Source organism: Oncorhynchus keta, chromosome 22 (assembly GCF_023373465.1).
Source record: "Oncorhynchus keta strain PuntledgeMale-10-30-2019 chromosome 22, Oket_V2, whole genome shotgun sequence".
Classification (NCBI taxonomy): Eukaryota; Metazoa; Chordata; class Actinopteri; order Salmoniformes; family Salmonidae; genus Oncorhynchus; species Oncorhynchus keta.
Window position 1 is genome coordinate 41,222,414 of NC_068442.1, and position 14,358 is coordinate 41,236,771.

At 44.9% G+C, this 14,358-nt stretch overlaps 1 protein-coding gene across 1 annotated transcript; it reads left to right on the forward strand.

The window, feature by feature from the left end:
* The first annotated feature begins 425 nt into the window (after positions 1-425).
* On the forward strand, positions 426-10,406 carry LOC127910645 (uncharacterized protein KIAA1614-like). The gene is made up of 3 exons (XM_052475253.1): positions 426-1,808; positions 8,515-8,690; positions 9,652-10,406. Exons 1-3 carry the CDS (start codon positions 1,621-1,623, stop codon positions 9,858-9,860), a joined length of 573 nt encoding a protein of 190 aa, XP_052331213.1. The 5' UTR covers positions 426-1,620; the 3' UTR covers positions 9,861-10,406.
* Positions 10,407-14,358: the final 3,952 nt, after the last annotated feature.

Here is a 14,358-nt window from a genome sequence, read left to right on the forward strand (position 1 = left end):
TCATCAGGAGCATGCCCAGGCGTTGTAGGGAGGTCATACAGGCACATGGAGGTCACACACACTACTGAGCCTCATTTTGACTTGTTTTAAGGACATTACATCAAAGTTGGATCAGCCTGTAGTGTGGTTTTCCACTTTAATTTTGAGTGTGACTCCAAATCCAGACCTCCATGGGTTGATACATTTGATTTCCATTGATAATCTTTGTGTGATTTTGTTGTCAGCACATTCAACTATGTAAAGAAAAAAAGTATTTAATAACAATATTTCATTCATTCAGATCTAGGATGTGTTATTTTAGTGTTCACTTAATTTTTTTGAGCAGTGTAGATAGCCATTATATTTTCTACTCATTATTTTTTATTTATTATTAACTGTGCATTTCACTCTCACTAGTTCTATTTCTTTATTAAATGTTCCTTACCTTTAACTCTGCATTGTTGGGAAAGGACCCATAAGTAATCATTTTGCGGTTAGTTTACACCTGTTGTCTACAAAACATGTGACAAATAAAATTTGATTTGATTTTTAATTACAACAATTATCTGGAAGATTGTCTCAAATCGGAGTGTGCTCCCGAAACAAAACTCCTGGTCACACAGCAAAATATTCATTTGCATATGACCAAATAGGTTTGACCCAAAATTAATCTGTCCTCCTCCCTTTCAGAGAGAGATGTTGAAGAAAACTATTTTTAGATTCCCACAATGTTCTATTTTACTAAACGATCATCTAATTTGGAGCTGTCTGACAGCCAGCCTTAGCCTATAGGCATTAGTGGTATTCCAAAGACTGATAACATTTTTATACAAACTAGGTCAGAGTTGTGGTACAGACAAACAGAGCACTGCCTCAGTCTAATACTTTTTAACTCAACACTGACCTCTTCTGACCAAATAGTAATAAGTGAATTAATGCAAGCATCTGAGGTGAAATTATTCTTCCAATTTTCTGGATTAATTCTATCTATTTCAAAAGGTTTTCCCGATCAAATTAAGAACTAGAATTTATAATGAAGTTGAGTCCAGCTTAGATGTGACTCATCATGTCTGTACTTGTTTATATGGTTGTTGTCCATCTCTCAATGTCTTTCTGTTGATCTGTCTCTCCCACTTTCCCTCACAGGATGGTGAGGGACAGAGACAGAGCAGCAGGAAGCCAGGTCCAAGCTTTCTCTGCGTCGTTTATTCTCCGCCATCAGCCTGAATGGGTGGGGAAGCTGGGTAAAGGGCACTCCAGTAGCATGGAGCAGCTTAGCTTCCAGCCCCGGGGTGTCCCCCCGGCCTTTCCTGCCCCCAGCTCCAGCCCCAGTCCTACACGCCCAGAACCCAGCCAACTGAGGTAAGCCCCGTCGCTCCAGTCCCTACGCATGGTGAGAGGAGATTTAGCTTTTGAATTATAGGGAATTACAGCGATTCTAACCTTGATTGTAGTCTGAGAGGTTCTGCTTTATGTTTGTCAAACAGTTTAATCCATCAGGATACTGAGATCTCAGTTAGTTTGAACATTGTTGTGACCGTGTACTACAAATGTAAATATTTTTCCTCATAACTATACTGTAAAGTGCATATTTGGTCAAGGTATTTGCTGATACCTTGAAAAAAGTAACACCATCTTAAAATGAATCCAAATGCATATTGTGGATGGTCGCCTAGGGCTGCTGTCATGTTCGTTTCTCATCTCCAGGGGTCACCCTTTAAGCAGCTGAGGAAATCGTCATCAGTCCAGAATGTACAGTCCCCCAAGAAGAAGGGAGATGGTTCCAGTGCATACACACCTGGAGATCAGCCCAGCAGCCCTGCTCTCAGGTATAATAACCAGTGCAGTGCGTCAGTAACATCACTGAGGAAGCCAAGCCAGTAAAAAAAGCCATATTATAAACTGGGTGGTTCGAGCCCTGAAATCTGACCGGCTGACAGCCGTGGTATACCATGGGTATGACAAAGCATTTATTTTTACTGTTCTAATTACATTGGTAACCAGTTTATAATAGCAATTAGGCCCCTCAGGGTTTGTGGTATATCCAAGCACAGCCTTAGACGTGGTATATTGGCCATATACCACACCTCTTCGGGCCTTATTGCTTAATTACAACCGGTTGTGATAATTGCGTTGTTTACTCTATAACCCATTTGTTCAAACTCCACCGTGATGTAGAATAAGGCTGTAACAACAAAAAGACAGTCACACAGTGGTGGAATAAATTCAACTACACATATACGTTTGTTTCATCACAAAACCATAAAAGAAACAGATGTCCAGTGAAGTCCACAAAGCAAATATTGCAGACAAACATAACACATGATGTAGCATGGTCAAGCAAGTGGATGTTTTCGACAGTTTACTAAACAACTACTGATTTATAACCACAGAGTTATCGCAAGTCAGCACAAAGACAACAGGAGCACTGCCTCCACTATTCCAGCACAATTTACACTTAGCCATTTAATCAAATCAACAAGGCTATATATGCTTAGTTTAAAAGACTGAAAGCAAACTTAAAAGGTACTGTACCAAAAAAAAATCTGTTCAATCAGTGTTGCTAAATATCATGTGGCTACCAATGGTACTGATGTGTGTGTGCTTGCGCGCGCAAGTAAATCAAAAAATGCCGACTCACCCTACTTGTAGACAAGTTGAACGCCAATGGCATCCTCCTCTCTCTCTCATGTTGGCAAGACGGTCTATGGCCCTGTCATACAGTACACTTTAAGTTTTGTTCACGCTAAAATGCGTGCTAGCCTGCCTTCCTCGCATGGGCAACAATGAACCAGTTATGTTAGTTAGGCTACATATTGAAATTCAGTAATCTCAGGCCAGTGGCACAAACTATTAATTTATGGTTAGATCAGAATCGGCGTCATAATCATTGGCCTGTACAGAGAATTATACAGAACAAAAATATAAACGCAAAATTGTAAAGTGTTGGTCCCATGTTTCATGAGCTGAAATAAAAGATCCCAGGAATGTTCCATACGCACAAAAAGCTTATCTCAAATTTTGTGCACACATTTTGGTGAGCATTTCTCCTTTGCCAAAATAATCCTTCCACCTGACAGGTGTGACATATCAAGAAGTTGATTAAACAGCATGATCATTACACAGGTGCAACGTCATTTAGAGAATTTGGCAGTACTTCCAACTGGACTCACAACTGCAGACCACGTGTAACTACGCCAGCCCAGGTCCACCACATCCGGTTTCTTCACCTGCTGAATGTCTGAGACTTGTCACCCAGACAGCTGATGACACTGAGGAGTATTTCTGTCTGTAATAAATCCCTTTTATGGGAAAAACTCATTCTGATTGGCTGGGCCTTGCTTCCCAGTGGGTGGGCCTATACCCTCCCAGGCCCACCCATGGCTGCACCCCATTTCATGTGAAATCCATAGAATAGGGCCTAATTTATTTATTTCAAATGATTTATATGAACTGTAACTCAGTAACATCGTTGGAATTGTTGCATGTTGTGTTTTATATTTTTGTTCAGTATAAGTCAAAACCGCAAGTCCAAATCCACATCTCCTTCCATGGCTTAGAAAAGGGCCAGTTTAGCAAGCTAGCTACTGCAGGACATCAACACAAGCTAGCTACTGCAGGACATCAACACAAGCTAGCTACTGCAGGACATCAACTCAAGCTAGCTACTGCAGGACATCAACTCAAGCTAGCTACTGCCGGACATCAACTCAAGCTAGCTACTGCAGGACATCAACACAGCTAGCTACTGCAGGACATCAACACAAGCTAGCTACTGCAGGACATCAACACAAGCTAGCTACTGCAGGACATCAACACAAGCTAGCTACTGCAGGACATCAACACAAGCTAGCTACTGCAGGACATCAACACAAGCTAGCTACTGCAGGACATCAACACAAGCAGACAAACGGACACGTTTTTCTGAATATTGCATTTTGCAAAGAAAGTCTGAAGCTAGCTAAACTGCAGGACACCTCAACACAAGCAGACAAAAAATTATCAAGGACCAAATTTTCTGAAATCAATCAAATGCATTTTGCAAAGAAAGTCTGAAGCCAAATCCAAACTGGCCTCCCTTGGTGGGTGTTTTGCTGCACCTGGACAACCCACAGTTAAGCTCAGCTACTTATTTTACCCAAAAATTATCAAGGGAGGCCAAATGCTTGCTGGCATCAATCAATCAAATGAGACTTTCCCTGTCCAGACAGCATCAGATACATGTTATGCAGAGGGGCTTTTGGTCCAGACAGTATCAGATATGGGCATGAGACAGAGGGGCGCTGTTTCCCTGTCCAGACAGCATCACCGAGACAGAGGGGGGCGCTGTTTCCTGTCCAGACAGCATCAGATACATGGGCTACAAATACTGAGACAGAGGGGCGCTGTTTCCCTGTCCAGACAGCATCACATACATGGGCTACAAATACCGAGACAGAGGGGCGCTGTTTCCCTGTCCAGACAGCATCAGATACATGGGCTACAAATACTGAGACAGAGGGGGCGCTGTTTCCTGTCCAGACAGCATCAGATACATGGGCTACAAATACTGAGACAGAGGGGGGCGCTGTTTCGTCCAGACAGCATCAGTTTCCCTGTCCAGACAGCATCAGATACATGGGCTACAAATACTGAGACAGAGGGGGCGCTGTTTCCCTGTCCAGACAGCATCAGATACATGGGCTACAAATACAGACAGATCAGGGGCTACAAATACTGAGACGCTGTTTCCCTGTCCAGACAGCATCAGATACAAAATACTGAGACAGAGGGGGCGCTGTTTCCCTGTCCAGACAGCATCAGATACATGGGCTACAAATACTGAGACAGAGGGGCGCTGTTTCCCTGTCCAGACAGCATCAGATACATGGGCTACAAATACTGAGACAGAGGGGCGCTGTTTCCCTGTCCAGACAGCATCAGATGCATGGGCTACAAATACTGAGACAGAGGGGCGCTGTTTCCCTGTCCAGACAGCATCAGATACATGGGCTACAAATACTGAGACAGAGGGGCGCTGTTTCCCTGTCCAGACAGCATCAGATACATGGGCTACAAATACTGAGACAGAGGGGGCGCTGTTTCCCTGTCCAGACAGCATCAGATACATGGCCTACAAATACAGAGACAGAGGGGCGCTGTTTCCCTCCCTCAGATGATTTCTCCGGTGAGAATCAGCCACTTGCGAATTGATGGAAAATTATGAAAACACAGAGAGACGAAAGATAAATTATTTTATCATAATTTATTTATAGGTAAAATTTTTGGGGAAGCCTGGCTTCCCTTGAGATCCATGAATACATGTCACTGGGTATGACATAAACACACACACACATTAGAACTATGACGTCAGCAACATAAAAATAGGCAACTGTTGCAATAATAACAGTTAATCTAACATCCAATCTGTCACAATGCAAAGCTTGCACATTGATCTTCTCTAAAGTGGCACTTCATGTCAAAACATTATGAATGAAGGCAACATGGATCCTTCCTGACAGGATGTTACACGGATGGCATGTGCTCAAGGCTCCCGGGAATCTCTGGTATGCATGGATGGCTACCGTGCGTGTCGTCCATCCGAATAGTTTCCATTCACTGGGTCTGACAGATAAAAATAGATTCAGTGCAGTGGTGCTGCCGAAGAAAGACATGGAATTCAGAAAACTATTGCAACATCTTATGATGGATTTGGGAAGGTTCCTTGGAGCAGTGATGAAATTGAACATCGACTGTTTGGGGATGTTGTTGACACTGCCTGTGTTAGTGAGTGTGTGTTTGTTTATTAGTGTGCGTACGTGTGTGTGTGTGTGTTTAAAATTTTAAAGTCACATGAAGAACTACAGTGAAATGCCTTTCTTGCAAATTCAAAACCCAACAATGCAAGGTGTGTGTGTGTCTGTACATGTACGTGAGTGTGTGTGTGTGTGTGTGTGTGTGTGTGTGTGTGTGTGTGTGTGTGTGTGTGTCCTAGCTGCTGACACACTAGAGATCAGAGAGGAGGACATTTCAGCCTTGCACTTAACTCAACTTCGTGGAGAGGCAGAAACCTAATAGGCTAGGAGTATGACACAGCCGTGCTATATATGGGCAGCGCTACATGGCTTTCTATGGGGGGTTCTGCCATAGAGACCTTAATATAGGAAGCAGACCATCTCCATTCATTGACTTTATTATTTAGATTATAAAACTGGAAATGGCACAAGGCAGCAGACCATCATTTGTCTCTCCATTCACCTTCATGGCTTATTACTGAAATCAAATTGCATGTTTGCTATGGTATGAAAGGGAAAGGGGATACCTAGTCAGTTATACAACTGAATGCATTCAACTAATGGCATTTAACCCAGCCCCTCTGAATCAGAGAGGGGGGAGGGGCTGCCTTAATCGACATCAACGTCATGTAGAAATGGGTCAAAATATTCCCACTGGGCAACAACGTCAATTCAACGTCTACTCCACGTTGGTTCAACGTAATTTCATTGAAATGACATGGAAACAATGTTGATTCCACAAGGGTGTGCCCAGTATATATTGATTGAAACCCTATTAGCCATACTGAATATGATACTCTATACAACAGGATTACCTACGCTCTTCCACAAGTATTGTACAGGTGATCTGTCAAAGGTCAAAGAGTTCCAGCAAAAAGTAATGGGACTTGATGAAGACCTGGGAGTCAAAACATTGTTCAGGAAATCACCTGGGAGGATAGATTGCAGTGTGTATCCTGTAAATTCTACATGGATGTATCTGAGCCTGTGTCAAAGATTGAAATGTTTGCATTATGTGGCACGGAATTCATATATATATATATATATATATATATATATATATATATATATATATATATATATATATATATATACACTGCTCAAAAAAAAAAAAAGTGAAATAACACATCCTAGATCTGAATTAATGAAATATTCTTATTAAATACTTTTTTCTTTACATAGTTGAATGTGCTGACAACAAAATCACACAAAAATGATCAATGGAAATCAAATTTATCAACCCATGGAGGTCTGGATTTGGAGTCACACTCAAAATTCAAGTGGAAAACCACACTACAGGCTGATCCAACTTTAATGTAATGTCCATAAAACAAGTCAAAATGAGGCTCAGTAGTGTGTGTGGCCTCCACGTGCCTGTATGACCTCCCTACAACGCCTGGGCATGCTCTTGATGAGGTGGCGGATGGGCTCCTGAGGGATCTCCTCCCAGACCTGGACTAAAGCATCCGCCAACTCCTGGACAGTCTGTGGTGCAACGTGGCGTTGGTGGATGGAGCGAGACCTGATGTCCCAGATGTGCTCAATTGGATTCAGGTCTGGGGAACGGGCGGGCCAGTCCATAGCATCAATGCCTTCCTCTTGCAGGAACTGCTGACACACTCCAGCCACATGAGGTCTAGCATTGCCTTGCATTAGGAGGAACCCAGGGCCAACCGCACCAGCATATGGTCTCACAAGGGGTCTGAGGATCTCATCTCGGTACCTAATGGCAGTCAGGCTACCTCTGGCGAGCACATGGAGGGCTGTGCAGCCCCCCAAAGAATTGCCACCCCACACCATGACTGACCCACCGCCAAACCGGTCATGCTGGAGGATGTTGCAGGCAGCAGAACGTTCTCCACGGCATCTCCAGACTCTGTCACGTCTGTCACATGTGCTCAGTGTGAACCTGCTTTCATCTGTGAAGAGCACAGGGCGCCAGTGGCGAATTTGCCAATCTTGGTGTTCTCTGGCAAATGCCAAATGTCCTGCACGGTGTTGGGCTGTAAGCACAACCCCCACCTGTGGACGTCGGGCCCTCATACCACCCTCATGGAGTCTGTTTCTGACCGTTTGAGCAGACACATGCACATTTGTGGCCTGCTGGAGGTCATTTTGCAGGGCTCTGGCAGTGCTCCTCCTGCTCCTCCTTGCACAAAGGCGGAGGTAGCGGTCCTGCTGCTGGGTTGTTGCCCTCCTACGGCCTCCTCCACGTCTCCTGATGTACTGGCCTGTCTCCTGGTAGCGCCTCCATGCTCTGGACACTACGCTGACAGACACAGCAAACCTTCTTGCCACAGCTCGCATTGATGTGCCATACTGGATGAGCTGCACTACCTGAGCCACTTGTGTGGGTTGTAGACTCCGTCTCATGCTACCACTAGAGTGAAAGCACCGCCAGCATTCAAAAGTGACCAAAACATCAGCCAGGAAGCACAGGAACTGAGAAGTGGTCTGTGGTCACCACCTGCAGAACCACTCCTTTATTGGGGGTGTCTTGCTCATTGCCTATAATTTCCACCTGTTGTCTATACCATTTGCACAACAGCATGTGAAATGTATTGTCAATCAGTGTTGCTTCCTAAGTGGACAATTTGATTTCACAGAAGTGTGATTGACTTGGAGTTACATTGTGTTGTTTAAGTGTTCCCTTTATTTTTTTGAGCAGTCTATATATATATATATATATATATATTTAAATATAGCATGATACTGTGCCCCATATATGTCACCTCAATGCTGCTGTTCTGTCTCTCTCCAGTAAGGGCCTCCAGATGGTTCTGAGTGTGGAGGATGTGGGCAGCCCCAGTGGGGTTCGATCGATGGGCAGGGATGTCCAGGCCTTCCCTGACGGTACCCTCCTGCTGGAGCTCAGCAGGCCTCCCAAAGGACCCTTCGGCTTCCTCATCTCCTGGGGAAAAGGACGACCCGACTCAGGTACACAAAATAAGTGTCTTACACTGCAGCCATTTACACCGGTACTTGGCCTAAAGTCTAGTGTTTCCATGACTTAGACTTGGGCCAAAAGCCTAGGGTTGGTCCTAGATAGCCTACCCTGCTCTAACCCAGGGCCGTCTGGAGCCAGATTGGGGACTTGTTGTTTTGGTTGTCTTTCTAATCTAGTGTTGTGTAATGATGTCCTGTTCATTAGAATGTTCCCCTTCTGTGTGCTCAAGGTGTGAATATTTTATTGTTAACTTACTTCACTCGTGTCCTGCAGTTAGATGTGTGTTTAGTAATATATGTGTCCTGTAGGTGTGTGTGTGTGTGTTATGGTAATATGTTGCTCTCCTGTATCCTAACACACACACACACACACACACACACACACACACACACACACACACACACACACACACACACACACACACACACAACTAATATAAAACATACAACCTTAGGTAATATGTTGCTCTTCTGTATCCTAAGGTTGTATGTTTTATGTTAGTTGTGTGTGTGCGTGCCCCTCCCTTACAGTCTGTCCTGTAGGTTTTGGTGTGTAATCAGTCTGATGTAATAATACACCCCTCCCTTACAGTCTGTCCTGTAGGTGTTAGTGTGTAATTAGTCAGATGTAATAATACTCCCCTCCCTTACAGTCTGTCCTGTAGGTGTTAGTGTGTAATTAGTCTGATGTAATAATACTCCCCTCCCTTACAGTCTGTCCTGTAGGTGTTAGTGTGTAATTAGTCTGATGTAATAATACTCCCCTCCCTTACAGTCTGTCCTGTAGGTGTTAGTGTGTAATTAGTCAGATGTAATAATACTCCTCGTATGTACCCGTGCTATCAGTAGCATGCTCCTACACATTTGCCTGTAGATGTGTGTTATAAAATAAGTGTGTATGTGTGACCCTACCAGTAACATGCTCCTGTACATTATCCTGTCTGTTCTGTAGGTGTGTATGTTGAAGAGATGGGCGACAGCAGCACAGTGAAGATGTACGGGGGGCTGCTGGGGCTGGGAGACGAGCTGCTGGAGGTGAACTGTGAGAAGGTGGCCGGCCTCAGTCTGGACCTGGTGACACGCCTCTTGACCCAGGAGAACATAGCCTCTGTCCGCGTGCTCCGACACAGGAGGCTCCCCCCTCCTCGCTACACAACCTGAGGACCGCCGGTCACCGTGGTGACACCATGGCAACCGGCAATGCCATGGAAACCCGCAATGTAATGGAAACCAGACACCACAGCAACCACAAACACAATGGACACCTGGGGTGTTTGGGGTATGACAGAGGGGCAGTGAGTGAGACCGGCTCAATGACTGAATATGTCTATGGCCGCTTGCTTTGGTGTGACTTATAGTGTCTTCTCTCAGAAATGTTGCGTTATTCTTCTGAAGACACGACACGATTGGGTCATTTTTCTAAGTGGTTCAGATGGAGTTGCTATTAGAGCAGAAGCTGTCTCACATTTCCTCATGTCCTGTTATATATTTTTCCTAGAGTTCTTTGGCCTTAGGTGCTCCTTACTTTCACTGTTGAAAACATAACCAGCAGTGCCAAAATACACATTATCATTACAGGTAATGCACAAAGCTATCAGCTGCTTACACAGCAACAATAGTCTGGTAGGAGATTCTCTGTTAAATACCTCACACGAATCTCCTCCATTCTATGCATCTTGACTGAGGTCATCTTTATGCAATTAAATCCTATTTTTATTGTGGTAATTGGTTTAGTTAGAAACCAGACCTGGAATTGAGATAATAAATGTATGGGCTAGAAACAGAGAACATATGAAGCATTGTTGTGGTAATTTCCTGTATTACTAAGTGAAAGGAGAGTTTACAAACAACACACAAGTCAGAGTTATACTTTAAACTTCATCTTTTAATAATATGAGCTTCACCATAGCCCTGTGACTCTCAGATCAATTCAGTGTCTATAAATGAATTCTGAGTGTCAACATAATGGCAACTGACATATTTTATAGCAAAGATCCACCCCTCTCAACTCACAATGACGAACCACAGGTCTTAGGAAAACTGCACAAAGGAAGACTTTTACTTGAGAGAGGAGTATCCCATAGCCAGACAGCATTAGCTATAAATTATCGTTCAGTTTGCTCTCTAAGACAAGGTTTAACTTCTCGTTCTTGGTACTTCATATTACCAAAACATTACCTCATCCAATGGCATATATCAATTGTCAATTCTAGGTACTCCCATCTCAAATACAACCCACCCCTAGACAAGCTCCCTGAGAGGAGTGAGCCTCTAGGTCATATAGACCTATCCTGACCTCTCCCCTCTCTGGGCCCCAAGTGACTTTCCCACATAAGCATATTCATGAAAGTAGATAAAACATCTTATTTATCAATGTTACCTAACTAATTCTGATTCTGCTACGACAGCCTCTCAAAAGTGATACAATTGAAGCAAACCTAACAGTTGTTAGAGAAGACACTGGGCAGTCTCTTCGAGTCCAAGATGCTACATTTGGTCAGCCAGCCTCATGGAGTGAATGGAACTATAGGAAAGCATCATAAAGTTTTGGACTTGGACTAGTCATAAAAATAGTATTGGATATGAACTGAAGCACTAAGGGGATAAAGAAGTACACCATATACTGTATACAAAAGTATGTGGGTACCCCTTAAAATTAGTGGATTTGGTTAGTTCAGCCACACCCATCGCTGATAGGTGTATAAAATCGAGCACACAAGCCATTCAATCGCCATAGACAAACATTGGCAGTAGAATGGCCTTATTGAAGAGCTCGGTGAATTTCAACGTGGCACCGTCATAGGATGCCACTTTTCCAACAAGTCAGTTCATCAAATTTCTGCCCAGGTAGAGCTGCCCCGGTCGACTGTGCTGTGTGAAGTGGAAACGTCTAGGATCAACAACGGCTCAGCCGCAAAGTGGTAGTCCACACAAGCTCACAGAACAGGACCGTTGAGTGCTGAAGAGCATAGCGCGTAAAAATTGTCTGTCCTCCTTTGCAACACTCAGTACAGAGTTCCAAACTGCCTCTGGAAGCAACATCAGGACAAGAACTGTTCGTCTTGACCTTCATGAAATGGGTTTCCATGGCCAAGTAGCCGCACACATGCCTAAGATCACCATGCACAATGCCAAGCGTCAGCTGGAGTGGTGTAAAGCTCGCCGCCATTGGACTCTGGAGCAGTGGAAATGCTTCTCTGGAGTGATGAATCACGCTTCACCATCTGGCAGTCCGACAGACAATTCTGGGTTTCGCCGATGGCAGGAGAACGCTACCTGCCCCAATGTATAGTGCCAACTGTAAAGTTTGGTGGAGGAGGAATAATGGTCTGGGGCTGTTTTTCATAGTTTGGGCTAGGCCCCTTAGTTCCAGCGAAGAGAAATCTTAACGCTATAGCATGCAATTACATTCTAGATGATTCTGTGCTTCCAACTTTGCATCAGTTTGGGGAAGGCCCTTTCCTGTTTCAGCATGACAATGCCCCTGTGCACAAAGCAAGGTCCATACAGAAATGGTCTGTCGGATCTAAGGCACGAGGCGTCACTACAGACCCAGGTTCAACTACATTTTGTCAATTGCAATAGTAATAACAAACTTGTAAATTATTATTTCATTGTGTTACTAATTATTTGAACTCTTGTGTGTTCTATCCTAGACTGTTCTTATCTAACATCACTATAAAACCTTCCATTTTGTTTGACTTATTTCCTTGGTCAATCAATCAATCAAATTTTATTTATATAGCCCTTCGTACATCAGCTGATATCTCAAAGTGCTGTACAGAAACCCAGCCTAAAACCCCAAACAGCAAGCAATGCAGGTGTAGAAGCACGGTGGCTAGGAAAAACTCCCTAGAAAGGCCAAAACCTAGGAAGAAACCTAGAGAGGAACCAGGCTATGTGGGGTGGCCAGTCCTCTTCTGGCTGTGCCGGGTGGAGATTATAACAGAACATGGCCAAGATGTTCAAATGTTCATAAATGACCAGCATGGTCGAATAATAACAAGGCAGAACAGTTGAAACTGGAGCAGCAGCACAGTCAGGTGGACTGGGGACAGCAAGGAGTCATCATGTCAGGTCGTCCTGGGGCACGGTCCTTGGGCTCAGGTCCTCCGAGATTGAGAGAGAAAGAAAGAGAGAATTAGAGAGAGCATATGTGGGGTGGCCAGTCCTCTTCTGGCTGTGCCGGGTGGAGATTATAACAGAACATGGCCAAGATGTTCAAATGTTCATAAATGACCAGCATGGTCGAATAATAACAAGGCAGAACAGTTGAAACTGGAGCAGCAGCACAGTCAGGTGGACTGGGGACAGCAAGGAGTCATCATGTCAGGTCGTCCTGGGGCACGGTCCTTGGGCTCAGGTCCTCCGAGATTGAGAGAGAAAGAAAGAGAGAATTAGAGAGAGCATATGGGGGTGGCCAGTCCTCTTCTGGCTGTGCTGGGTGGAGATTATAACAGAACATGGCCAAGATGTTCAAATGTTCATAAATGACCAGCATGGTCAAATAATAGTAAGGCAGAACAGTTGAAACTGGAGCAGCAGCACAGTCAAGTGGACTGGGGACAGCAAGGAGTCATCATGTCAGGTCGTCCCGGGGCATGGTCCTAGGGCTCAGGTCAGTTGAAACTGGAGCAGCAGCATGGCCAGGTGGACTGGGGACAGCGAGGAGCCATCATGTCAGGTAGTCCTGGGGCATGGTCCTAGGGCTCAGGTCCTCCGAGAGAGAGAAAGAAAGAAGGAGAGAATTAGAGAACGCACATTTAGATTCACACAGGACAACGAATAGGTCAGGAGAAGTACTCCAGATATAACAAACTGACCCTAGCCCCCCGACACATACTACTGCAGCATAAATACTGGAGGCTGAGACAGGAGGGTTCAGGAGACACTGTGGCCCCATCCGAGGACACCCCCGGACAGGGCCAAACAGGAAGTATATAACCCCACCCACTTTGCCAAAGCACAGCCCCCACACCACTGGAGGGATATCTTCAACCACCAACTTACCATCCTGAGACAAGGCTGAGTATAGCCCACAAAGATCTCCGCCACGGCACAAACCAAGGGGGGGGGGGGGCGCCAACCCGGACAGGATGACCACCACAGTGAATCAACCCACTCAGGTGACGCACCCCCTGCAGGGACGGCATGAGAGAGCCCCAGTAAGCCAGTTACTCAGCCCCTGTAATAGGGTTAGAGGCAGAGAATCCCAGTGGAAAGAGGGGAACTGGCCAGGCAGAGACAGCAAGGGCGGTTCGTTGCTCCAGAGCCTTTCCGTTCACTTTCCCACTCCTGGACCAGACTACACTCAATCATATGACCCACTGAAGAGATGAGTCTTCAGTAAAGACTTAAAGGTTGAGACCGAGTTTGCGTCTCTGACATGGGTAGGCAGACCGTTCCATAAAAATGGAGCTCTATAGGAGAAAGCCCTGCCTCCAGCTGTTTGCTTAGAAATTCTAGGGACAATTAGGAGGCCTGCGTCTTGTGACCGTAGCGTACGTGTAGGTATGTACGGCAGGACCAAATCAGAGAGATAGGTAGGAGCAAGCCCATGTAATGCTTTGTAGGTTAGCAGTAAAATCTTGAAATCAGCCCTTGCTTTGACAGGAAGCCAGTGTAGAGAGGCTAGCACTGGAGTAATATGATCAAATTT